The sequence below is a fragment of the Rhinolophus ferrumequinum genome, chromosome 18, assembly GCF_004115265.2.
Source record: "Rhinolophus ferrumequinum isolate MPI-CBG mRhiFer1 chromosome 18, mRhiFer1_v1.p, whole genome shotgun sequence".
Classification (NCBI taxonomy): domain Eukaryota; kingdom Metazoa; phylum Chordata; class Mammalia; order Chiroptera; family Rhinolophidae; genus Rhinolophus; species Rhinolophus ferrumequinum.
In genome coordinates this window covers 50,240,294-50,264,109 of record NC_046301.1, presented here as the reverse complement: position 1 = coordinate 50,264,109, position 23,816 = coordinate 50,240,294, and the positions used below count along the sequence as shown (strand labels likewise).

The 23,816-nt window shown below is 56.0% G+C and overlaps 1 protein-coding gene across 2 annotated transcripts in view; it reads right to left on the bottom strand.

Annotated features, from left to right (window-relative positions):
* Positions 1-1,567: 1,567 nt before the first annotated feature.
* SIN3B (SIN3 transcription regulator family member B) overlaps positions 1,568-23,816 on the bottom strand; it is a 37,047-nt gene continuing 14,798 nt past the window's right edge. Inside the window, exons 6-20 of one of the 2 annotated variants that reach the window (XM_033134289.1) lie at positions 22,259-22,375; positions 19,581-19,703; positions 18,353-18,442; positions 17,761-17,879; positions 15,858-16,065; positions 14,922-15,038; positions 13,597-13,835; positions 12,741-12,924; positions 10,054-10,672; positions 9,381-9,550; positions 6,605-6,778; positions 6,186-6,278; positions 4,531-4,625; positions 3,588-3,792; positions 1,568-3,471 (exon numbers count right to left, since the gene is read on the bottom strand). In XM_033134289.1, the coding sequence (XP_032990180.1) occupies positions 3,241-3,471; positions 3,588-3,792; positions 4,531-4,625; positions 6,186-6,278; positions 6,605-6,778; positions 9,381-9,550; positions 10,054-10,672; positions 12,741-12,924; positions 13,597-13,835; positions 14,922-15,038; positions 15,858-16,065; positions 17,761-17,879; positions 18,353-18,442; positions 19,581-19,703; positions 22,259-22,375 (2,784 nt within the window). In that variant the 3' untranslated portion in view covers positions 1,568-3,240. The remainder of the gene's footprint in view (positions 3,472-3,587; positions 3,793-4,530; positions 4,626-6,185; positions 6,279-6,604; positions 6,779-9,380; positions 9,551-10,053; positions 10,673-12,740; positions 12,925-13,596; positions 13,836-14,921; positions 15,039-15,857; positions 16,066-17,760; positions 17,880-18,352; positions 18,443-19,580; positions 19,704-22,258; positions 22,376-23,816) is intronic. The other variant, XM_033134290.1, reaches the window with a different exon arrangement.

Sequence of the window (23,816 nt, the reverse complement as noted above, 5' to 3'; positions counted from 1 at the left end):
AGCCTCATTGTCAGCCAGGACATTGGGTGTAAAAAGTGCTAGTTGTACCTCGCAAATAGCCAGAAAGGCAAACACCCCTCTAGTAACAGTAAATGTTCATCAGGTCCCACCTGAACTGTTCCCCCACTGACTCGCAAGCAGCACACGCCACCCCCTCCACCATGCGGGAAGGAAGGGCAGGGCAGCCCGCCTGAAGGAGGAGAGGGGATGCACAGGGCAGTGAGGAGGGAGGGCTGTCCTTTCACCGTGACCTAATCCGCTGCGGGGGAAGCAGTGGCTTCAAACAACAGGCCCTTAAGGTCTGGCGCTTTCCTGGGTGAGGAGCCTGGTCAGTGGGTGGCACCTCCTCCCAGGGCCTCACCAGCCTGCAGTCTAGGTGTCCCCTTGCCAGGTTCTCATCTGTGGCCGTTGTGCCCCTCCCCAACATGGAGCTGCCACTTCCCAGGCCAGTGGGAGACCTTTCCTTCAGTCACTGTCCAGGAACGTCATCATGGTCACAGGCCACTGGAGGGCAGGGACTAGCTGGGGTGTCCACCAGGGCAGGAATCCTGGGGCCATCTCAGTTCTGCCCACCACAATGGGACTGGCTCCCGTCTGCTCTCTTGGGACCAGGCGCCCTTCGTGAGAGCTACAGAAGCCACCATTTGTACCTCAGGGCTTCTCTTCCCAGTGCTTCCGACTGAGGAAGGCTGCTGAGGGCCCCTGAACACCCCCAACATAGGCTCCAGGCCGGAGCCTTGTTCGTCAAGCTCCCTGCTACTCCTGACCCTCTGGAAGGGTAGCTGGACACCACCACGGGCAGTTCACGTGGTGGTGGGTAGGACATGGGCGTAAGGGGTCCCTGGGAAGCAGCAATGGCCCCCCAGTGAGGTAAGGACAAGTCCTGGGAGAGGACTGGCCAGGTGGGGAGGGTGGTGCCAACAGCTCAGGGACCTGACAGGTGAGACCTGGCCGTGGGCACTTGGTGGGCTGAGGGGAGGAGAAGATACAGGATGCGGCTGGAGGGGCTGGCCTGGCCAGTTCTGCTGTGGAAGCCGCAAGGGGTGCCAACTGAGAGGCCCCTGAGCACAGCTGGGGGCTCCCCCTATCTGGAGGTGGGGTTGGAGGAGTGGAGGCAGGCCAGGTGGGGGGGAGGGAGTGCTGCAGATGTTTGGGGGACACAGTGATTGGGAAGATGTAGGAGGTGTGGGAGGAAGGGGGAGGCCCCTGGGGGAGCAAAGGCCTCAGGACCTGGTATCACATGCACAGGGGTGGGGAAAGCTCAGAGCAAACACCGTGTCCTGAAACCAGGTTTTGCTCACACAGCACTAGAAGGGAACATCTCACATTTCTACTGACTATTAAAACTGAATGGGGAATAAATGTTCTAGAAAACGGTCCCATATGCGGCTGGGGCACCGCCCATAGGAAAGGTGACTCACATTGTGCAGGTGCAGTGCGGGTTCCTCAGGCCGGGTTCCCTCCCCGCCACACGCCCTGTGGCTCCTACTGACTCACCTGGTAGGCGAAGCCGCCCTGTGATTCACCGGCAGGAAATGACAGACGGAACCTCACAGCTTTACGTCAATACTTAATTTTTAACTTTAATGTGCAAATAAATAGAAAAGGAAACTACATTCAAAATAGCTGCAAAGGAAGTCCAAGCCCCAGAACAGAAATTCTTCAAAAACGCAAGAGCTCCCTAGAAGCATGCAGGGTCGGGGCTCGGAGGTCTGGCCCGCACCCCAGACCCCTGTGGAGGCACAGGGGGACTGTGGGCTCCCCAAGGGGCTGCCAGGTGGGGCTGGTTCAGGAATTCCGAGGCTAAGTTCCCTTCTTAAAAATAAGGATGAGGACAAAGTGCCTGGATTACACTCAAGAAAACACGGGCAGGGAGACCCCGGCAGGGACGCATGGCCTTGGCCCAGGCCTAGAAAGCCTTCATGAACCTCAAGTTCCACAGGTGACTTCTAGAAACACGTCTCCACTTCTGGGAAGCACGGGTATGGCACAGCTGAGCGGCAGGAGGGCGAGGGCTGCGCCAGCAGAGAGGAGGCTACACAAGCTCGTTCTGGGCCCACCTGTCTGTGGATCCCTGTTGACGGTACCAGAGGCCTGGCCAGGGCTTTCAGCGGTGCCGCAAATGTAAAGAGCTGGTCCCCAGCTTGAACTGCTTGTGTTCTTGGCACAGAAAGCCTTGAATGCCTCTGGGGACGGTTGCCTCAGCCCCTTACGCCCATGCCCTCCCCAGGTGGCGACTGCAGGATCAGCAGTGTCATGGTGGGTATGAGGAGGGCTCTTACCCCCCAAGAAGCCGAGGGTCTTCACTGTTGCAGAAGTTACAACCACCGAGAGCGCGTCAAGGAATAAATATGTGTGCATATATGTATTTCTAGCATGTCCATCTTCGGTACATAAACCCGCCCACGGCCTCCCCGCGTGGGCCACTCAAGCTGGGCAGTCGCGTTGGGCCGCGCCCTGCCCTCTCACAGACCCCGAGTCCGGCTGCCAGATCAGCATGGGATTTGGCGTCTCTGTTTTCTAGAGCGGGGTCGTCCGGGCCATTCTAGTGCCGCCTGTCCACCCCCAGTCTTGACGTAAACACAGAATCCTAACCGTTCGGCTGAAAGGGCTCTTCCCACTTTCAAAGTGATGAAGACCTGTGTGCCGGCTGGGCCAGGCCAGCGTCCACTCTGCCAGATGTGGGCGTCACCACCGCCCAAAGTTTCTGCAAGTTCTTAGAACCACTCAGGAAGGACATCATGCTTTTAAAGCAGGTCCACTGGCCCGACTCCTTGGGTGCTGGGGCCTCTGGAACACTGACCCCTCCCACATGTGTACCCTTGCGTGGTCTGTCACTGACTTTTCCACGTGCCCTGTGCACAAAAGGACCAGTGCGGCCCTGCCCAGGGATTTGGCACTTGTGAGGTAAGCGCCCGACAGGTGTGTGAATGCAATTGCTTGTTCCTCTGCCAGTGTGTGGATCCTCCGGTTTCTGGTGGGGGCTGAGTCCCCAGAGTTCAAGTGCAGGGGGTTCAGGTTCAGCACAGGACAGGCCCAAAGGAAGCTGAGGAGCTGAGAGGGGCGGCGGTGTGGGGCTGCAAGCCGGCACAACCCCCTTCTCTGGAGCTGGCAGCCTGGAGCAGCAAGGCTGGGGGAGGCTCTGATTCCCTTAGGTGGTTCATGAAAATGCTCCGATGGACACGTAGGCTGAGGACGTGACCGCAGCAAGCTGCGCGTCGTGGTGGCCGTGAGGGTACATTAGGGAGAGGCCGGGCGGCGGCTGTACTGCACGCGGTAGCGGGTCACGGGCAGGCCGTGCACGTGGGCTGTCTCGCAGAGCGTTTTGCAGGGCACCATGTCCTCATCCTCCTCGCCCATCAGCCAGTCCTGCACCAGGCCGGCTGCCTCCACGGTCACGTTGTCCTCCAGCCAGCGGCCGTGCCACTCCTCAAAGTGCTGGTGGTGCCGCAGCAGGACCAAGGGCTGCACCTGCAGGGGGCGGGGGGGGGAGACAGTCAGGGGCCTGGGGACCCCCAGCCGGCCGCGGGCTGTATCTCGGGGCCCCAGGGAACCCCCCGCTCCCAGGAGGGCCATGGGAGGGGCACCTGCTTGGCCCGGCACAGGGCCCCCCGGCGGTACATGTAATCCTCCGAGTTGACAATGAACACCATCTTGTGGGAGCTGAGCCTGAAGCGGCAGTCCACGTTGCAGGCGCTCTCCACCCCCACCAGCCGCTTCCAGGAGCTCTTGGCCTCGCCACGCAGGGCCCGCACCTGCTCACACTGCCACCTGCGGAACTTCTTGAGGTTCCTGGGGGCCAGGGGAGGATTTGTGGATGAGGAAATCCTCAGCCGGACTCCCCAGGGCTCAGGGAGATGCAAATCAAAGCTCAACACCACCACCCAAACCCTTCACTCCAGGGAAAAGCAAACCCAGCCACACACTCGTGCTGGCAACGCCGGGCGGGGCTACCTGGCCGGCCCTGCTGGCTCCTCCCATTTGCTTCCTTGGTCCCTCCAACAGGTTAGCCCCTTGCCCAGGGCCCCCTCTTTCTCCTCAGTCCCTCTCCCACCCATGTGCCTCCCTCCTCACTGGGACAGTCTCATCTGAGACCCTCTCTCTTCTCATCAGTGGGTTTGCGACCCTGGGGACCCCTCCTCTCAGGCAGGTCCCCACCTGGCAGGTGGTCCCCACTTGAATCTAAACACCCACCAATGGCCTGCACTGATCTTCAAGTCCACTGTCTCAACCTGGCCTGAGATGAGACCGGGTCCCAGAGGCCATCACTCCTGCCTCTGGAATGGCTGCCATTTCCGGTAGCTTCTCCCTCAGGGTGCTCACCGCCGCCCCAATCCCTCTCCTCTCTCAGGCAACGCAGCTCCCTTGTACCCTCATGGTCCTAGGATTACTGCTCCGCTCACCCCTGACCTCACGAGGGCAGGGCCACACCTCACACACATCAGGTGCCCAAGCAGCGCTCCCAGATGGAGGAAACACTGTTGTTCAGTATCAATTAACGACAGGGAGCCTCCCTGCGGGTCCTCTCACCTCTGCAGGAACACAGGCTTCAGCAGGAAGCCCTCAGTGGGTGAGCTGGCGGCACCCTCAGTCCCCACGTATTGCTCCACGTACCGAGCCAGGTGCTAGGGGACAGAGTGAGACACAGCTGTGACTTCCCGTGCACGGGGCTTCTCTGCCAGCACCGGAGCCCAGGGCTCCCAGGGATGTGTCCCCACCCCTCCCAAAGCTTTAGGGGGATGGCAGCTGTTGAAGACCCTGACGCATGAAGGAAACCTCCCGTCTGCAGCTAGGGTGGGATGTGCACACCCAGCCAGGATTAGGCACCTTAGGGCATTTTGTGCTTAAATGGAGAAATCCCTTCTGTGTAATGACCTTTCTGTAATTGTCATGTGGTATAAGTTCACACAGGGGACGGAGGCACCCATATGGAGGAGGACAGTGGGGTCCAGAAGGACAGCAGGACATGAACAGAAGTAGCAAAAGGGAAAGACCAAGTTGGAGGTGGGGGTGAGCAAACGGCAGGGCTTGCAGGGGCCACCCAGATCCAAGGTGGGCATGGCTGGTAGTGTCCACCCTGTTAAAGCCAGAGGCTCCTCCAGACATGAGTTTAACAAAACCTCATTCTGGAAACTTCCAGAAGGAGCAGGGTATGCAGGCCTCCACCCTCACTTGTCTTGGAAAAAGTTTCCTGTGTGGGGAGTCCTGAAGCAGGCAAGGAGGACCACTGGGAGGGGAGCCCCGTGGCTGTGGAGGGTGGTGGGGTGGCCCACACTGCAAGGGAGGCTGGGCTTATGGGCCCTGCTGCCAGCTGTCACAGTGAGGGCACCAGGGTCTCGGCACCTTCCCGTTTGTCCAGACACAAAGCTCCTGCGCAGACAGGCTGCTCCGCTCCTGGCCCACAGATCTGAGCAGCTTGACTCGAGGTCAAAAGGCAGCGACAGAAACCATATTTCTGATGTCTTTCTTTACTGCTGCTCAACTCCACGAAAGGATCTGATGCAGCAGTGTCAGGGGACCAACCGTTGTGGCTTGTCTGGGAGCAGTTCCCAGGATGGGGGACTTTTGGGGATAAAACCGGGATGTCCCAGGTAAATTGGGAAGAGCTGTTCACTATTATGGGTTGAACTGTGTCCCCAGAAAAGACATGTCTAAGTCCTAACCCATGGCACTTATACATGACCTCTTTTGGAAATAGGGTCTTTGAGGATATAATCAAGTTAAGGTGAGGTCGCTCTGGATTAGGGGGGGCCCTAAGTCCGCTGCCTGGTTCCTTGTGAGAGACACAGGGGAAAACGCCTGTGGGATGTGCGACTCGGAGAGCGCGCCAGGCGATGACCTCCTGGGCTAGGGAGCCGGAGCGCTGAGCGTTAGCACAGGGGGTACAGAGGTCACACAGCTCGGGGTCACGGGCTTAATGGGGATGCCATGGTGTCTATGGGAGGAGCCGGGAGCTAGCGTCTGGGGGAGAGTGGCCTGGCTCTCACGACCCTCCTGCCCTGGGACACACCCTTGTCTCCGGAGGGGTCATCTGAAAACCCCACCCCACCTTGGGCTTCCATGGAGAACCTGTGGCCTGTGCTGGTGCACGGGGCTCTTGGGGTGAGAGCCCCGGACGCTCGCTGCCCATGGCGGCTCCTGGCCCTGCACGTGCACAGGCCCAGAACATGGCGCTGTGGCCTCACCTGCACCTCCACGGGGTCCTCTGTCTGCGCCTCCTCCGTGTCCAGGAGCTCAATGGTCATGATCACCTGCCCTTTGCGCTGAAGGAACATCACCTGGGGAAGGTGAGGGACAAAGCCTAAAGTCAAGGGAACAGCAGGGCCAACACAGGACAAAGTGGAAAGGTCATCAGTGACCTGACTTCACCAGCCACCAGGCCGAGACCTTCCTCCAGGGACCAGGTGCTGGGTGCCCACCTCACAGGCTCTGTGGTGCCAGTATCCAGAGGCCCAGTTGTGGGAAATGCATATGGAGCAGCTGCAGCAGAATTAGGGGGGAGCCCAAGCACACCCCCGCCCCCCACCGGGCTATAGTAACGGTTGGGCCTCCTGTTGGGGGCGCCCCCCACCCACACATGGGCTGAGCGTGGCTGGCCTCTCACCTTGAAGCAGTTCTCGTCAGCCATGCACCGCTCAGACTTCCACTGGTAGCTCGTCTCCCTGGCAGCGCGGACGCAGCGGGAGGACAGGTTCCCGCCAGCAGCACCCCGCTTCTTCTCGTTCAGGTAGAGCTCCACCACCTTCAGACAGACGTCATCGCTCACGAGGTGGTGCAGCTGGTGGGGAGAGCCGGGTGTGCCAGGTGTGTGACCCCCAGGAAGAGCGAGCACAGCCGCAGCTCACACCTCCTGCTGGGGACCCCCCTCCACGTGGTGGAGCCCATGCTATGGGGATGAAGGCCAGGATCTGATGGGCCATGGAGGGTGACTTCAGTCCAGGGTGCAGAACAGACCAGATCAGACCAGACCAGAAAAAGACTACAGCAAACCAGTCCAGAGCAGAGCAGACCAACCTAGACCAGAGCAGCAAACACTGCCTGGGTGTGAGAAGCACACAGAATAAATGCAGAAGAAAATGTTCTAAAATGCGGATGTTTAACTATCTGAAAGCGTTAGAAAGAAGCGTGGTTATCGTCCCTAAATGTTAAACTATAAACACAATGAACTCCTTTAATTCCTACAAACACATTTAAAACCATGTGAGTCGGCCCCACGGGGCACTAGCTGCAGCCGGACAGGCTGGACTCAGGGCCTTGAGTTCTACCCCAATGTTGCTCTGTTGAATGAATATAGTGACATGTAGATACACGCGGGTCTCATACAGTGCCTGGCATGTGGGAGGTTCCCAATAAACACTGGCTTGTTACTGGAAACAAGAAATGCTAAAAAACAAACAGACACAAAGAGGCAAAGAGGGAGGCCACGGCCCCTCCAAGGCAGGTTATAGATGTCGGCATGGAAGGGCCCTGTGAGCAGCCAGCCCAGGGCATTGCCAACTGGCTTTGGTGGAGTCACAGCTGTCCCTAGAGCTGTGCCCGTTGGGGACAGCCTCGGCCCAGCCCGGAGGTGAAGCGCTCAGCCCCATGGTGTCTGCCCGCTTCCCCATCACCAGGCCGCTTGGCCATGACTGGATGATGACAGCGGGGACACAGACCCAGCCCTGCATCAGAGGGAAATGGGAAGGCTGCGGAAGACAAGGGTAGGGTGTCACAACAGAGCTTTCTGTGTGTGTCCTTGTAGCCAGAAAACTTGCAGCTTCTCACTCATCAATGATGAGTGATGGCACATGGCGTAGATGCGTTCTTCACAAGCCAGGACATTCAAACAGCCACAGAGGGACGAAAAGGTGCCGAGTCCATAAGCTAGTGTGGAAATGTCATGTAAACCACAATGAGAGCACACTGCCCCCTCAGCCCAGGAGAGAGGAGAGAGCGCCAATCCCCGGCCCCAGGCAGGATGCAGCGCGCCCACTGGGAAACCAGAAGCTTCTGGGAAACCGAGGCCGGCGGGCCTGCCTCCACACCATCCAGGGGGTGCAGGAAATGCCCAGATGGGCACTAGGAGATATACAGTGCTGCTCCAAGGGCCCAAATAGGAGCTTATTCCCTGGAACCCTTCCAAGGCTAGGACGAAGGCGCCACTGGCATCCCAACCACCAGGAACGCCGCATAATCATGCTGCCTGACACAAGCCAGATGGGCGGCGTACTTCCATTTACACACAGCTCAAGATCAGAAGTCAGGGCAGTAGGTTCCCAGTGCAGAGTGGCTGGGAGGGGGTGTGGATGGGAGCATCCATCGTGAAGACCCACTGAGCCGTGCACTTAAGATTTGGGCACTTTTCTGTGTTCTACCTCAATAAGAAGTTTCTCAAACCTGGAAGGAAATGCCTTTTCTAGAATGTTCCCAGTGACCGTTTCTGGGTGGGAGAGTAAGGACATTCTTTTCCTGGCTTCTCTTCCGCTTTACAGTGAACAGCCTTACTTGATAATCAGGAAACAAAAGTCAAGTTGAAGAACAACTGCAGCGGTAACTGAGCAGGACACACTTAGGACCACACCTGACCCATCTGGGACTTTGCTGTTTACACTTATGCGACCAGTTTCCTCTCACTGACATTGAGCTGTGAGCAATGTTTCACGCCTATAAATGAGGCTGATGACCGCGCCCCCCTTCGCCCCCCAGTGAGCTGAGATTCTTTCCAGTGGCCAAATTACCACCTCAAAAGGCTTGTCAGCAGGGACTCAAATCCTTGCACAGGTTCACAGCAGCGTTCCCCACAACAGCCAAAAGGGGGCAACCACCCAGAGGGCCATCCAGGGATGAGTGGAAGACACAATGGGTCCAGCCACACAATGGAATATGACTGAGCTGCAAGGAGGGCACACTGACCCACACTACATACAACACGGATGAACCCTGAAAACATCATGCTGAGAGAAGCCAGACACAAAAGGCCACACAGCATGTGATTCCGTGAGTAAGAGATGTGTGCAGAACAGGCAAATCCAGGTACAGAAAGCAGACTGGTGGTTGTCAGAGGCTGGGGGAGGGGATGGAGACTGTGCTAATGGGGACGGGGTGTCCTTTTGGGGTGATAGCAATGTTTTGGAACTAGACATAGTGGTTGTATAACATTGTGAATGTACTAAATGCCACTGAATTGCTCACTTTAGAACGGTTGCTATTACGTTACTTGATTTCTACCTTGATTAGGAAAGGAAAAAGGAAGCTGCTGACACGGGGCGCACTGCAGAGCATGGGAGTCTGGGAGGGCAGGTTTTCAAAGTGGGATCAGGCAGGGAGTCGAGGGGAGCTGCTGCTGCCCTGGGTGTCACACGTCCTTCCAGCCTGCCGGCGCCCGTCCCTCGCTTGCTCACCTGGCGCGCGATGCTCTGCACCAGCTTGTCCATGGTGAAGCCAACGTAGGCGTGGATGGTGAACATCTCGCGCAGGGTGTCCTCATACTGCGTGGGGTCAATGGTGCCATCCAGGAGGCTCCGCACCATGTCCAGGAAGGCTGGGTAGTATTCTTCCAGCTCTACCTCACCTGAGGGCAGGCGGGACCAGGTCACGCAGGGCCACAGCCACGAGCCCCCGAGCAACGCTCGTTCCCCACCTCCCGCTACGGGTTTCCTAATGTGGGCCCAGGGCTCCAGGACAGAAGCTTGGGTGGGCGGTGCTTCCACGCATCCAGGCTTAGGGGAAAGCACCCAGAGCTTCGTGCTCGGGGAGGGTGGGTGAGAAGCGGCTATGGCTGTGGTCTGGCAATGCCAGTTTCCTGGTCCTACCAGGGCACTATAGCCGGAAGGGGTGCCACCACTCGGGGAGGCTGGGGAAGGGTGCTCAGGACTCTATTTTTGTGACTTCTCATTTGAAATTTCTCATCCGAGATAATGTCATCATTTCAAAATGCAAAGTCAGAAAAACTGCGAGGGGACATTTCTGCCTATATAAGCTATGAACCGGAACCCTCGGGGCCCACAGGGGCAGCCACTGTCCCTCAGCACCCGTGTGTCACCCAGGGGCTCTGGCAGGGTCTGGTGGACTCACTAGGCTGCTTCAGCCGCAGCTCCATGGCGGGGTCATTGCCCTTCTCCCGGCGGCCCTCGCAAAGCAGCTTCTCCCTCTCCTTCTCGGTCCGATACTCCAGGAGCTGCTTCTGTGCCTGGCGGTAAATCTTCAGGAGCCGGGAGCACAGGGTCTGGTGGAGGCGCAGGAAGAAGTACCAGTTGTTGTTGGCGAAGAAGAGGCTGTAGACATCGTCCAGGGCCTTGTGCGCTGCTGGTGGCGGCGGCGGTGGAAGCTGCTGCTCGGCGGGGGGACCCTCGCCTGCAGCCCCCTTCTCCTCTGCAGGGCTACTCTGCGGCCCAGGAGCCGGTTTCTTCCGGTCACCGGGATCCACGCTCTGCCCCTGGGGGCTCCCCCGGCCCTCGTCGGCGGAGTCCTCAGATGCCGCCAGGTCCAGCTGCTGAGAGAAGAGGCTGGGCACGAACTGGTGCAGCAGCTGATGGATGGTGGCCTGGTCCTCTTTCTGGATGGCTGGCTGCCGCTTCACGTAGTAGCTGATGAGCGCGGCCGCGTCCTCCAGGATCTGCCTATCCTCGTACACGAAGATGAGGTGTGGCTCGCTGGAAGGGGCGCTGCGGCCCTCTGAGTGCTGCTCCTGGTGCTGGGGACAGGGTGGCCATCAGGTGAGCATTCACCCACGGGGAGAACCCGAGACAGGGACCCGGGGCTGCGGGGCTCTGATGGGGTCACACTGCCTGGCAGCAGGACCAGAAGGGGACCACGCTCCCTATCACCAACTACACCTGCAGCGGCGCCTGGAGTCCCCCAATTCCAGCTGACCTGGGCTGCCCAGTCCAAGCTTCCCATGGGGGCGAGGAGGTTGAGGGCAGACCCTGGCCTCTCTGCCCACCACCATTCATTCATGGATGCTCCAAAGACCTTGAAGACCCGGCTCTGCTTACGGGGGAGCCCTCTCCTCCCGCAGCCGCTCACACCTGGCCCGTACACTGCCTGTCCCCTTCCCACCTGCCACAGCCCCTCCACAGTCCTTTCCCCCAGCACAGGCCTGCCACCTGCCTGCTCCCGTTCACCTGCCCACTCCAACCATCTGCCCATTGAACAACCTGGCCAAGAGGAGGACAGCCAGCACCATCACACCCCTCCAGGCCGCCCCCCCACGGATCGGCAGAGCACCCCAGCACCTGGCACGCCGCCCTGCAGCCTCTCCGGCCTCAGGGTATCCGGTGCCCCTCCGCTGATGCTTCAGGGTCAATGAGCTCTGTTCTGCTGTGCGCAGGACCTTTGTATGAACCTGTCTGCTTTCTCTCTGCAGAACTGGCTCGGTCCCTGGGTTCACCCCTCCCTTCAGTCATTATCTAGCTAATAATTTTTCTTCTCCACACGTGAAGACAACCATTACTTCCCCCAGACTGCCTCGAGCTGCCTGATGTCAGCCCCTGACATGGGGCTCGCCCAGGCTTTTGGGAAAAGTGAGTGTGGATTCCATCCCTGTATAGGTGGGACCTCCTGAGGGCAGGGCCTGGGCCTCCCCTCATCAGCCAAACGTCCCTCCCCCCTTTGCCTCCAGGGAAAGAGCCAAGGAACTCAAAGGTCAGTGGTGAGTCTGCTGGGCCACATCATGACCCCCAATTTGACGATGTACCATGGATCTGGTAGGGGGGTGGTCTCAGGCCTCGAGGGCCCACCTGTGGACCAAAGTGAGGCAGCTGGACGCTGCAGGGTGGAGCCAGGGGATGAAGGGTGGGCCCTGCAGGGGTGAGGGTGCCCCAGGGCGACGAAGGCAGGAAGCAAGAGGGTCTCAGGGACCCCCAGCTGTGTCACTCAAGAGCCAAGAAGCCTAGGTCAAGCAGCCTGGCTTCTCTGCCTTTAAGTTCTGCACCCTAAGAGGAGGTATGACCCCTGGCTGCTTACATGAGGAATAAAGGGGCATAAGTGACCCTGCTAAGGCAGGTGCTCGGTCACTGGAGCTTCCCTGTCTCTGTGACCTGGGTACAGTCTGGGAGCAGTGGCCTTTCCTCACCACTCGTCAGAGCTCTGGCCGACCTCCCTGATGGCCACATCCCGCGGCCTCCACCTCCGTGCTGAGCCTCCCACTGCAGGCTCTTGTGAGTAACTTGCTCCCTATGTGCTTTTCTAAAAGGTCCAGATCCTCAGAGCCCAAGAGCCGGGCCCTACCTCAGTTCTGTGGTTCGGGCCCCAGGAGCCTGTATGTTCCAAGTCTGGCAAGAAGGCACCATGCAGCGGCTGGAGGTGGAGCCCCGATCTCCTGCAACTGGAGCCACCTCTCATGCCTCAGTTTCCTCACTGCTAAAATCTGGATAACGGTACTGCACAGGAAAGTCTGCGAGCGAGGGTTATGGGATGTTCCTTTTGGGTGTTCTACCACTGCCTGACATATAACAGCGGTGGAGAAGGGAAAGCTGCTAGTATCAGGCATCTAAGGAAGGTCCATCAAGGCCCACGTGGGGGGGGGAGGGAGGCAGGGAGGGAGGGAGCTAGGGGAGAGACCCCTGCTGACAACGGCAGAGTCGCTGCAGCCCTTTCCCTGGCCAGCCCTAGTCTGGGTACCACAGCCATACCCCTCCTCACCCCTACACAGCCCTGAGGGTGATGTCACGAACCCTAACTGCTCGGAAGCAGAAGCCCAGAGATCCAATGCTGCCTGAAGCTGCGGGGCCTGCGCGGACCTGGGCAGAGGAGGGCCTCACCTCGTCATAGACGCTCTCGATCTCATTGAGCAAGCTCTTGGAGCGAAGGGCCTTGGTGTCATTCTGCTTGAAGTTCACGGCCTGGTGGTCCAGGGACTTGAGGTATGCCTTCTCGTACTGCTCCCGCCAGATCTTGTTGAAGCCCTGCTGGGCCTCCCGCCACTCCTCCTCCTTGGCCTTCAGCCTGCAGGGACCAGAGGGGCTCAGCAAAGGGACAACATGGGGAGAACCTGGGGCGCCTGCCTGAGTCACCCTGCATAGGACCAGCCTGTCCACCCAGACCAGCCAACGCATTCTGAACTCGGGATAGTCAGATCCCGACCTGTCTGTGCACGGGCTTCTGTGTTGAATAGAAGGAGGGAGAGAGGAAGCAAAGGCTCTGGAGATCCAACGCAGCCAGTGTTACTGCCGGAACCAACCTCCTCCCTGGCCTGGCTCCTGCCGCTGACCACGCCCTACAGAGCTGTTGGCTCGACTCTGTGCCCCACGAGGGAAGGGACTGTGGGGGCCTCGCTCGGCTCCCGACTGAGGGCCACCACTTAACCGACTGACACCTGCTCACTAGCATGGAAGGGCTCCTAAGACGTCTTCCTAAACAAAAGGCAAGCCACGGTATAGGTCCCAGTCTTCACGTTCAGATCTGATTATGTCTGTGGTGGAATGTGCTAGAAGGACACGGACGACCATTAACCGTGCTTGTCTCTCGGGAGGGGAACAGGGAGATGAAGGAAAAACGGAAACTCTAGTAAGCCAGCCTGAGACCCCACAGACACCCCTTCTGCTAACGCCTGTGAGAAACGGCACTAATGAGCTCCCACGGGGCCCGTGTGGCGGGGCAGCCAGAAGCTGAGGACACCTTTTGAGGACAACAGGGACGGCGGTGACAGGGTTTTTCTTGAGGCTCTCAATGATCTCCGGAGCCTTGTCGCCATAGATGCGATGGATGGCGCGACGCTGGATCACTTCCGACGTGCCCCCCAGACAGTCGTCCAGCCGGAACTTCTCCTGGTCTTCTGGCGCCATCCGGGACAGCTTCTTCTGCACGCTTTCCAACACCCGGATCGTGGCCAGGTTGGTCTCCAGGACTACGTCTAACTATGGAGAGGAAGGCAGGAACGGTCGGCCACGGGGGTGGTCCTGGGGGCCACAGGGAAGGGCCTGGGCTGGCAGAAGGGATGCTCGGACAGAGGTAACGAACGCCATGTCTGAGGGGGGATGACAGGCCTCAGGAGGAGGGGCCTGATGAGGGTCTGGGGGCCTGATTGCGGGGCTGGCATCTACCTAGGGAGGCGCAAATGCAGGACTCGGGGCTCAGGGACGGGGGCCCGGGGCTGCTCACTGCTGGCTGACTCCCTTCAGGGGCATCAAGAGCACGTTTTGCTGGATGACTCTTGGGGCACAGGCTGAGGGAGTCAATCCCCAAAGGGTACATACTGTGTGCTTCCATTTATGACAGTGAGAGAGACGGAGGACAGGTCAATATGGCCAGGGTGGGGCCAGGAGGGAGACGCTGGGTTCTAAAGGGCAGAATGAGGGGTCCTAGTGGTGGGGAGCTGTTCAGTATCTTGGCGGTGGGGCTGGATACATGAACTTCCACAGGGGGGAGAACTGCAGAGCCGAATCCACACACACACACCACACATGCACACACACGTAAATACAGGCAGCACACATATGAATACAGTCCCACTGGGCAGATGTGTCAACGTCACTGTCCTGGCTGTCACCCTGTGACGGACGTACAAGCTGTGACCATTGGGGGAGGGAACCTGGATTGCTCTGTCATTTCTTACATTGCATGTGAACCTATAATGATCTCACGAAAATTGGAAAAAATTAACTTAAGCTAACTTCATTTTAATTCAAGTAATTAAATTCAAATATATACACTTGTATCTTAAAAATGAAAACAAAAGGTACCACTGCCCAGCTAGCCCAGAGGAAAGCAAGGCAGAAAAGGGACCTGCCAGAAGCTGCCCTGTTGGAAGCACTGGCATCCGATACTTGAAAGGAGACTTGTTGAGGAGGTCAGGATCCATCCCAGGGACAGGAAGATGAGCAGGGGAGAGGGAGAGGGCAGGGCCATGGGGGTGGGGGGCAGGGGAACAGCATGCCCCTGGGCCCCCCAATCCTGGCTAGCACTCAGGGCCGCCGAGAGCGCCCCAGTGCTAGCACACGCACCTCAAAGCGCTCATCCTCACAGCGATGCAGCTGCTCCTCGTATGGAGTCTTCTTGGAGCTCACGAAGGTGGAGTCCTCCGACCAGGAGGGGAAGGAGACCCAGGTGTCATTCAGCACCTGCGGCAGGAGGAAACACTGTTACTGACGTGACGGCCCCCAGCGGCCGGGACTGTCGATACGGAAGTAATACCATCCTGATTTGACAGGAAATCCCCTTCTCATACAAACAGTAAAATTAATTTTAAAGTGGCCTTAAGAGAAAACGTGACTTTGACTGAGTGAACAAATACTACTTCAGGGGTAAGGCAATCCTTCTCTGTAAAGAGCCAGACAATAAATATTTCAGGTTTTGTGGGCCATGTGGTCTGCAGGGACTACTCAGTGCTGCCTTTGTCCTGCTGAAGCAGCAGCAGGCAATACGTAAATTAACGGGCATGGCTGTGTGCCAATAAAACTTGACAGACAAACACAACAGGTAGACTGAGTTTGGCAGAAGGCTTGGCCCACAGGCCATAGTCTGCTGACACCTGGACTATACTTTGGAATCCAGCAGGTACTCCTGAATTCTGGAAACACAGTAACAGCCGGTCCACTAACCCCAAAGGAGTGTTCAATGGTCAAGCTAAAAGGAAACATACTGAGGGCAGTGAACTGGAACAGAGCAGGCTTATGGCAAGAATAAATTAAGGCAAAATGATGGAGGAAATGTGCCAAAGCCTATGCTGGCACCGCAGGCTCTGTGGCTTACAAACATTGCCTAGGGTAAGAAACCGTCATCTCTGATCAGGGATTTTCTTTTGCCAAATCCCAGCAGCATCCATTATTCAACATTTGGGGGGTTGAAAGTCTTTCATCTGACACATGGGGGTGATGAGTGTTTCTGCAGGGGACGGGGGGCATGTATCACACAAGCTGCCATGAGCCCTGGGGAGCTACCTCCTTGCAGATGGCTGTCCTCCCGCTGCACTTGGGCTGCTGGTAGGTTTTAGGGAGAGCCCGGTAGCTGGATCCAATGCGCTTGCAAGACGCGTAGTCGATTTCCCGGCTTATTCCATCCCCGGATCTGTCACTCATGGGTGGGGCGAATGACAGCTCTTTCACCCCCAGGAAAGACTTGAATTGTGCAAAGAGTTCTGGAAATTTCCTTCAGAAATAAAGACAAATGGTAAGTCGGTACCCCTGGGGCTTTCTGGGAGTGATCTAGAGATTTCAGAATGGCTCTGTGTAGATGCCTGTGGTTAAACAATGGTCAGAATGCAAGGTCAGAGAGGAGAGGCAAGAGGCGGGACCTAGCGTCAGACGTGCGTCCCAAACCCCACTTGAAAGTGAATCTGCACCCCCCCGCCCCCAAAACTGTCACCAGCCAGGCCCTGCCACTTGCAGGATGGCCTTGAAACACGCTGGGAAAGACGACCTAGACTGGCAGACGCTGGGTTAGCAACGTTCCTTGACTGGAAGAGGTCGGGGTTGGCCAACTATGGCCAACCTGCCCATGCTTGTCTTTGTAAATAAAGTTTTATTGGCACAGTGACATCTATTCCGGACTCACTGCTTGTGGCTTCTTTTGCACAATGCCAGAGTTGGGCAGTCCTGACCCTTGGCCCTTGACAGATAGTCAGCTAAGCTCTGCTCTGGAGCATTCCCCTGGGAGAGACACATCCTGGGAACACCCTCTGTAGATATGTTCTCACGAGTATAATGTATGTTGATTGAAAGGTTTTCATGTAATTTACCCCAACGTCGCCTGGATTTATGTTAAAATGAATTATCAAATCAAATCCTACTGAAAGGGTGCAGTTACTATGACAGCTGGCGCAGTGATCCTGCTGTCAGAGCCAAGTGGTCTCCCCTGAGGGTGTCTTTGGGGCTAAATAGGTCACGCACAGTCGTCTATAATGCATGCTCACCATGTTCCAGATTCTATTTAAGGGTTTAAGAGCCCGTGGGGAGCTTTCTGAAACTGAGGTGAGACTGGCTAAGAAATCTGTCCCATGTGACAGCACCGACGAGGGGGAGGCAACCCTGGGGTGCAGCCAGTCCCTTCCTAAAGCACACTGTGCAGGAACTATGCGCGGGCATTCACCTCCGAGAACGCCGCTGCATGCCCAGCAGCTGCCCTGGCCTGGGCTCTGCCCACACAGTGCGGCCCACTCCCTGGAGCTGGATGTACCGGAAGCTGGTTGCTGACCTGCTAACGGGGTTTCTCTCTGGGCAGCTGGGGTGCTAAGTAGTTTTTCATTCTTCCTGCAACTTGATTGTTAGAATTTTAAAAGCCTATATTAAGAGAATCTCCAGGGTTTTATGCTGGTGGAAAAAGCGAGTCCTGAAAGGTTACATACTGTATAATTCCATTTATATAACACTTTTGTTATGTAGGTTAGAGCAGGAGCACAGATGAGGGGCCGCCAGGGGCTTGGGGCTGGACAAGGATGGGAGCAGGAAGGATGCGGGCATGCATAGCAACAGCGGCACAAGGGCCCTTACGGTTCTGGAGCCACTGAGTACCTTGACTGTCGTGGTGGACACACGACCCTTCCCAGGTGATAAGAGCTACACACACACACAAAACGGAAACCTACAAGGATGGATGGGTTGCCCAAACGTCACCATCATGGTTGTGGTGCTGACTTCAGATGTTACCATGGGCAGAAGGGGTCCTAGGATCTGTGTTCTTTCTTACAACTGCAAGGGAACCTGTAACAATCTCCATAACAATTTCTACTTAAAGACCACATCGAAGAAAACACCTATTGTTTTTCAAAAGCGATAGCCCAAAGAAGGGTGGATAGAGCGTACAAAAATAAAACCCCTGTGAAGAGTCTGGGGTAGTACTGCTCACCCTAGAAAAGGACTGACGAGCTGGAGGAGCTCAGAGCCGGACACGAGCTCCTGATTGAAGAGCGCGATGCAGCGGAGAAAGTTCTCATAGACCTCCTGGCTCTTCAGGACCCTGCGCACCTGTGAGGAGAGCAAGTCAGGGGGCCGTGCAGGCCGGGCCCAAGCCTTGCTCCCTCGCCCACTTGGTTCAGCCATCACTAGGCGCACAGAGTCACCGACCCATGCATGCTCTAACACGACTGGCTGTGGTGTGCAGGGCAATGCTCTGTGCAGCCATTTGTAGCTAAGACAGCATGTGCATGGGGTCATCTCACTGGCTCGGCCCACTGACCCTGGGTGCCAATCCCAGGACCATCCCTGCTTTAGAAAAGCCACACAGCTGAGGAGCAGCAGACGTGTCCTTATATCCGCTTGGAACCTGAGCTCTGCTGCCTCTTGCCCACCATCCACCACGTGCTCGATGATGGCACACACTCCCTTCTCCTGTGAAAGCTGGTGCCAGCCCCTCCTCCCAGACCCACCCGGGAGCTCCCATCTCCACCTGTTCCCTTCCCAGGAGCTCCTGCTCTGCACATCTGAGCCCCAAGGGTCACCTTGTCAAAGAAGGAGAACTCCTGCAGAGTCCCATACTTCCCCACAGAGGCAATTGACAGGTCTTTGGTACCACGCAGTTTCATTTTCTTCTGCGGAGAGAAATTTGTGCTGTCAGTGCTCTGCGTACCCTACAGGCAGCCCCTCTGTTCTTCTTTGTCAGTCAAGACAGCTCTCGCATCAAGCTCTCCTGATGGGAACCACCATGGGAGCTGGATGAGATCTGCCCGGGACCCCCCCCAGAGGAACTTCTCAGGACCACCCACCTCCACCCGTGACCAGTCAAGGTAAAGGTCACATGACCACCCTACCCGCCACCTAGGGTCTAAATCTCAGCAGCTTAGGGTTTTGGTAATAGGCGGGAGCATCAAGTTGAAACTAAGGGAGCGGTGCCCCTGGATATAGTATCGGAAACCTCTCTCCTGTCTGTTCTGTCCCGTGGGCCATGATGGTGACGGGAAGGGGACAGGGAAGGGCAGGAAGAGGACAGCATTAGTGGGATCCTGGAGAAGTCCAGGTTTTGAATCTCTGTGAAGACTTTTGTCTCTCAGCTGGACTAGGACCTGAACTTGGCTGCACTCCTGAGGCACTGAGGGTGCTACGGAACCATCTCCGAAGTGCCTGAAGGATGACGGGATGTGTCAAGAGGACACAGGAGCCAGAACAAAGGGCCCCACTGGCCAAATCTGGGACAGTCTGCGCATCAAGATAAACTGATAGTCATGGATTATAACCCGAAGTCCATGGTGATACAGGTAACTAAATAAATGGGGATAAAGGAAAGCCCACCCTTACAGTAAAAGTCACCTAGCATATGCACAAGGAATGATGGAATTAGAAAATCACTGCCATGGGTGGTGAGTGCAACAGGAGCTAGATCTCAGCCCCTCTCATGCCTCAGCAGGGCACCTTGTGCAGTGACCAACCTGCACAACTGTACAGGGGCCTTGCCTATGAAAGAGTAGTGATGGTGAAAAGGAACATTGGAGCATTACATCCTGTTTCCGCAGGAGGGCGGTAACACTCCTCACAACAATCTTGTGAGTTGGGGAACAGATGAACAGCTACCTCAGAGGTGAGCTGACTTCCCAAGGTCCCACAGCCGGTCCATTTCAAGCCATCCTGGGGTTCAGACTGAGCCCCCTGACCCAGGCCTGCTGCTTGGGGCATTTGCATGTTGCTCCTCAGGTCTTCTACTAGTGGACACCTACACACCCAGCTGACAGTTACCTTGGCCGGTGCTGACACGGGACGGAGGAGTGAGGGCCGGGAGCGCTTTTTGCCATGTTCCAGGTTTTTCTCATGCTCATTCTTTTGGACACTGTTCATTTCGCAGGGTCCATTTCCTGTGAACTAAGGACACACACGCAGGGGATGATTAGCACTGCAGAGGCTCAGCCAGGACCATCAGTGCAGTTCTCCATTTGTCTGAGTGCACAGAACCGCCTTCAGCTCGGCCCACAGCCCCAGCGAGCACTGCCACGGGCCAGGGGCTCTGTCCACAGGTGAGGTGACCCCGGCTCTGGAGAAGTTCATGTTTACTGGGGGGGATCAGTGTACCCAGATCATCACAGATAGCGTAACGCCACGAGGCTGCGAGAAGGCTCACAGAAGGCCGCCGTGGAGATGGGTCCTGATAGGTGAGGGAGGACTCAGGGTAAAAACAGCGGACTTGGGCCTGGACATGTGGGGCTCACCTGACGGACCACTGATAAAATGGGGGTCTGGGGTTCAAGAGCACCGCAAAGAGAAAAAGCATTTCAGACAAAGACTGGCATAAGCAAAGCCCCGGCAGCAAGAGGAAGCAGCTGACAGCCGCCAGGTCACTCAGGGGCCTCCAGCCAAGTCTGTACTGTTCCGGAGAATGAGAAAATACTTCCGGGGGGCAGTGTTGTCACTCAGTGGGGACTCATTGCTGGTCCTTTACGTTCACCTTCAATTAACGTGTCAGAGATGTTCGTCCCAAGTGGGGTATCTATAGAGTGTCAGCAATATTTACAAAGAACAGTTCTGGAAGAATCTAGTCAGAATGTGCATCTATGTGAATGTGCTGGAAAGTTGGAGCAGGCAAGGGAGGGTAGACGGATCGCAGCTCTTCTGTGAGACGTGTGCAGGGCCAGGGGGGCACATGAAATCACCCCACCAGGGACCTGGACTTGGAGATACCACACGAAGGACATGCTGTTAACCCCAAGCGTGGGCTGGGTGAGCAAATCATGCAGCGTCCAACAAAACAGCAGCATCTATCAGACCAGCGTGAGCTCTGTGTCTCCGTGTCACTGCTAGGGATGGGCATACCTGATACGTTGTTACATGAAACAGAAAAAAACAACCCCAGTGGCAGAACAGTGTGCCATTTTTTTTTAATAAGGATAAATATTTCTTTGCACATGCAGAGGAAATTTCTGGAAGGACACATACTATAAGACACTTGCGAGTGTTTAACTCTGAGGAGAGTAACTGGGAAACTGAGGATAAGAAGGGAAATTTACTTTTCATACTTAATAGTCTTACTGATACTCGATTTTTTCATGAACATATACTATTTTATAATAATTAGAATGACAATAATACAGTCCTATGGTTAACTACAGGCGAAACTTGTCCCTTAGGGGACAAACTTCTTTGGAGAGTAGTTATCCGAAGATTCAAAGTTGCTCCAAGAACCTTAAGTGGAAAAATTCTCCTTCATCTTTTGGTAGAAGCCAGAACAGGTGGAAACACCAATTCCTAAAGGAGGCAGGTGGGTGACTCTATAACAAGCACTGAGTGGGATGGGGAAGCTAAAGGGGAACCCACTGCTGGCCCAGCCACCGTGCCCAATGCAAGGGCAACATGAGTTAACAGCATTAGCTAAATATCCCAATTGGTGAGCATCTGAGATAGATGGACCCCCAAAGCCCATTCTGCAGGCAGCGGTATACTCACCATGCTCGACCTGTTTTTCTAAATAATGTTTTATCGGCAAACAGCCACATCCATTCATTGACACATGATCCAAGGGTGCTTGCCCACTAGGATGGCAGAATTGAGTCTTTGCAACAGAGGCTGCCTGGCTTGCAAAGCCTAAGATGCTATCTGGCCCTTCATAGGAAAACATCTGCCAAGTCTGATTTAGGCCAAACGCTTGAGTTTAATTAGGACAGTATCAAATTTCATCTTTGGTTTTTTCCCCTGCAGTTTTAATAGAAATCCAAAAATTAATATAAAGGATCGTGAATATAAAGATCACTTTATGTAACAGATTGTACATGGGTGTTTCTAAAAATTTAAAAAATAATTCAACCTTTTTAAATGTGTGAGATAGCTCCAATCACCCAATATACACTAAAAAACTCTGCTGAATTGACAACAAATGCCATTTAAAGAAACTGTGTGAGTAGGCAGTTTTCCGAGGGAAATGCTTATATTTTTTAGGGAGGGCTTTGTCCAGTCCAACTTTGAAAATTCCCAGTCGTGCCCACCAGGGGGCGCTGTAACCACAGCCATCAGAGGACAATAGGCTCCCCTCACCTGCCCTAGACCTGCCGTGTTTCCCTGAAAATAAGATCTAACCGGAAAATAAGCCCTAGCATTTTTCAGGATGACATCCGTTGAACATAAGACCAAATGTGTCTTTTGGAGCAAACATTAATATAAGAGCAGTCTTATTTTCGGGGAGATACCACAGTGCTTGAACAATCACCACCAAGATGAAAACATACGGAACTAAGACAGCCCTTGCCAAAACACTTCTGAGAGTTGGGACGAGCAGTGTGGCCTGACAGTTTTATGGGTTACCTGGTGTCTGCTGTGCACTGCTCCCCACAACCCCAGGGGATGGGGGTCCCCACCTGCGATATCAACCCCCAGGGTGGTTCTGCTCACAGCTCAGCAAACGCAGGACCCTAGCACAGCCCCGGGCTCACCCTGGCCAGGCACTTCCCTAAGGAGTCTTCCAAGCGGCCTAGCGGAAGACGTGTCCATCGCCACTTCCTACACGAAGGAGCTGAGGCTCGGGAAAGTGACCTGTTAGGCTTCCGCAGCTAGAAGGTGACAAAGGGAGACATGAACCAGGTGTGCAATCATGAGCCCTTTGCTCCAGGAGCTGCACCCACCACCTGCCATCAAGGCGGGCTGCTCTCTTGAGCCTCCCTGGTGTGTGGAGAAAGGGCACGTTCCTGGCCCCTTGGCCTCCGCCAGAGCAGCAAAAGCTGGCAGGGGACCTGGCCAGCCTTTCTCCCCTGCAGCCATGAGGGTGGGCTGCCGCTGGACCACTCAGCACTAAGGCAGTGGCTCTGAGAAGGCCGGCCGGGGATGTCACTGTGCACTCTCCTTCCTGTGGGGATAGAGTTCAGGGAAACAGCTGCCAAGGTCAAGGTCAGAGCTGAGACGTGAGACCCAGATTTAAGAGGATGAGATTCAAAGAATCCATAAGCACATGAGGGGGCAAGATGGGCCTTCACAGAGTGTCACAGACAGAATGCAGCTCAAGCTACCAGGGAGGCGGTGAGACCTTTGACGAACGGAGGAGGAAGATGGAGCACTGAGCATGTGCAGGGCCCTGCACGAGGTGACTGAAGGACAACGGTTTGCCGAGTCCCCATTTGAGCAGGACGACCGGTCAGTCCCGTGCCAGAGAGCGAAACGAGGCCCGGGAGATGATGTGACTGGCTCGAGCCCGCCCGCTGTGCCTGAGGAGGCTGAGCAAGTGCTATGGCCCGGGCTGGGTGCTCACGGGGCTCTGCCGAACCCCCCAGCCCTCTGAGGATGCCTGAGGTTCCAGGCAGGTTGGAAGGATGGGCTCCGGCTCCGGGACTTGATGTCAGCCCCACTGATGGACACAGAGCCTTTCTGACTTGGAGTCAGGAAGTGTTTCCTGGTGGCATCCCTGCTTAGGGACAGCGCTCAGTGTCCTGGAGACAGTGACATGGGGACAAGCCCCAGCCCATGCCCTGAAGTCCATCTGACTGGACCAAGAGTCTTCCCAGCGTCCAAACCCAGACGCCTGCGGCCCCTGATCCCCTCTGAGACCTGCTGTCACCCAGCCCTGTTCCCCCTGCATCTTCACTCACAAGCAGACCTGGGAGAGCTGCTGGTGCTGTATCCAGCACAGGGCAGGGGAGGGGGATCCTCCTGTAAGTGGGGGGCCCGCTTACAACCCAAGTGGTCATCGAGGGCAGAGGAGAAGGAGGATGAAAAAAGGAAACAGAAATCAACAAACTAGGAAGAGAAGAGAGCTTCCTCAATTCAATACAGGGCGTTTGGGAAAAACGCACAGCTCACAGCACACTCAGTAGTGCAAGACTGAAAGCTTTTCCTCTAAGATCAGGATGCCTGCTCTCACCACTTCTACTCAACAGAGGACTGGAGGTTCCACCACAACGAGTAGGCAAAAAAATAATAAAAAAGAAAAGAAATAAAAGGCATCTAAATTGGAAAGGAAGGAGGAAAACTATCTTTATAAGCAGGTGGCATGATCTGCTC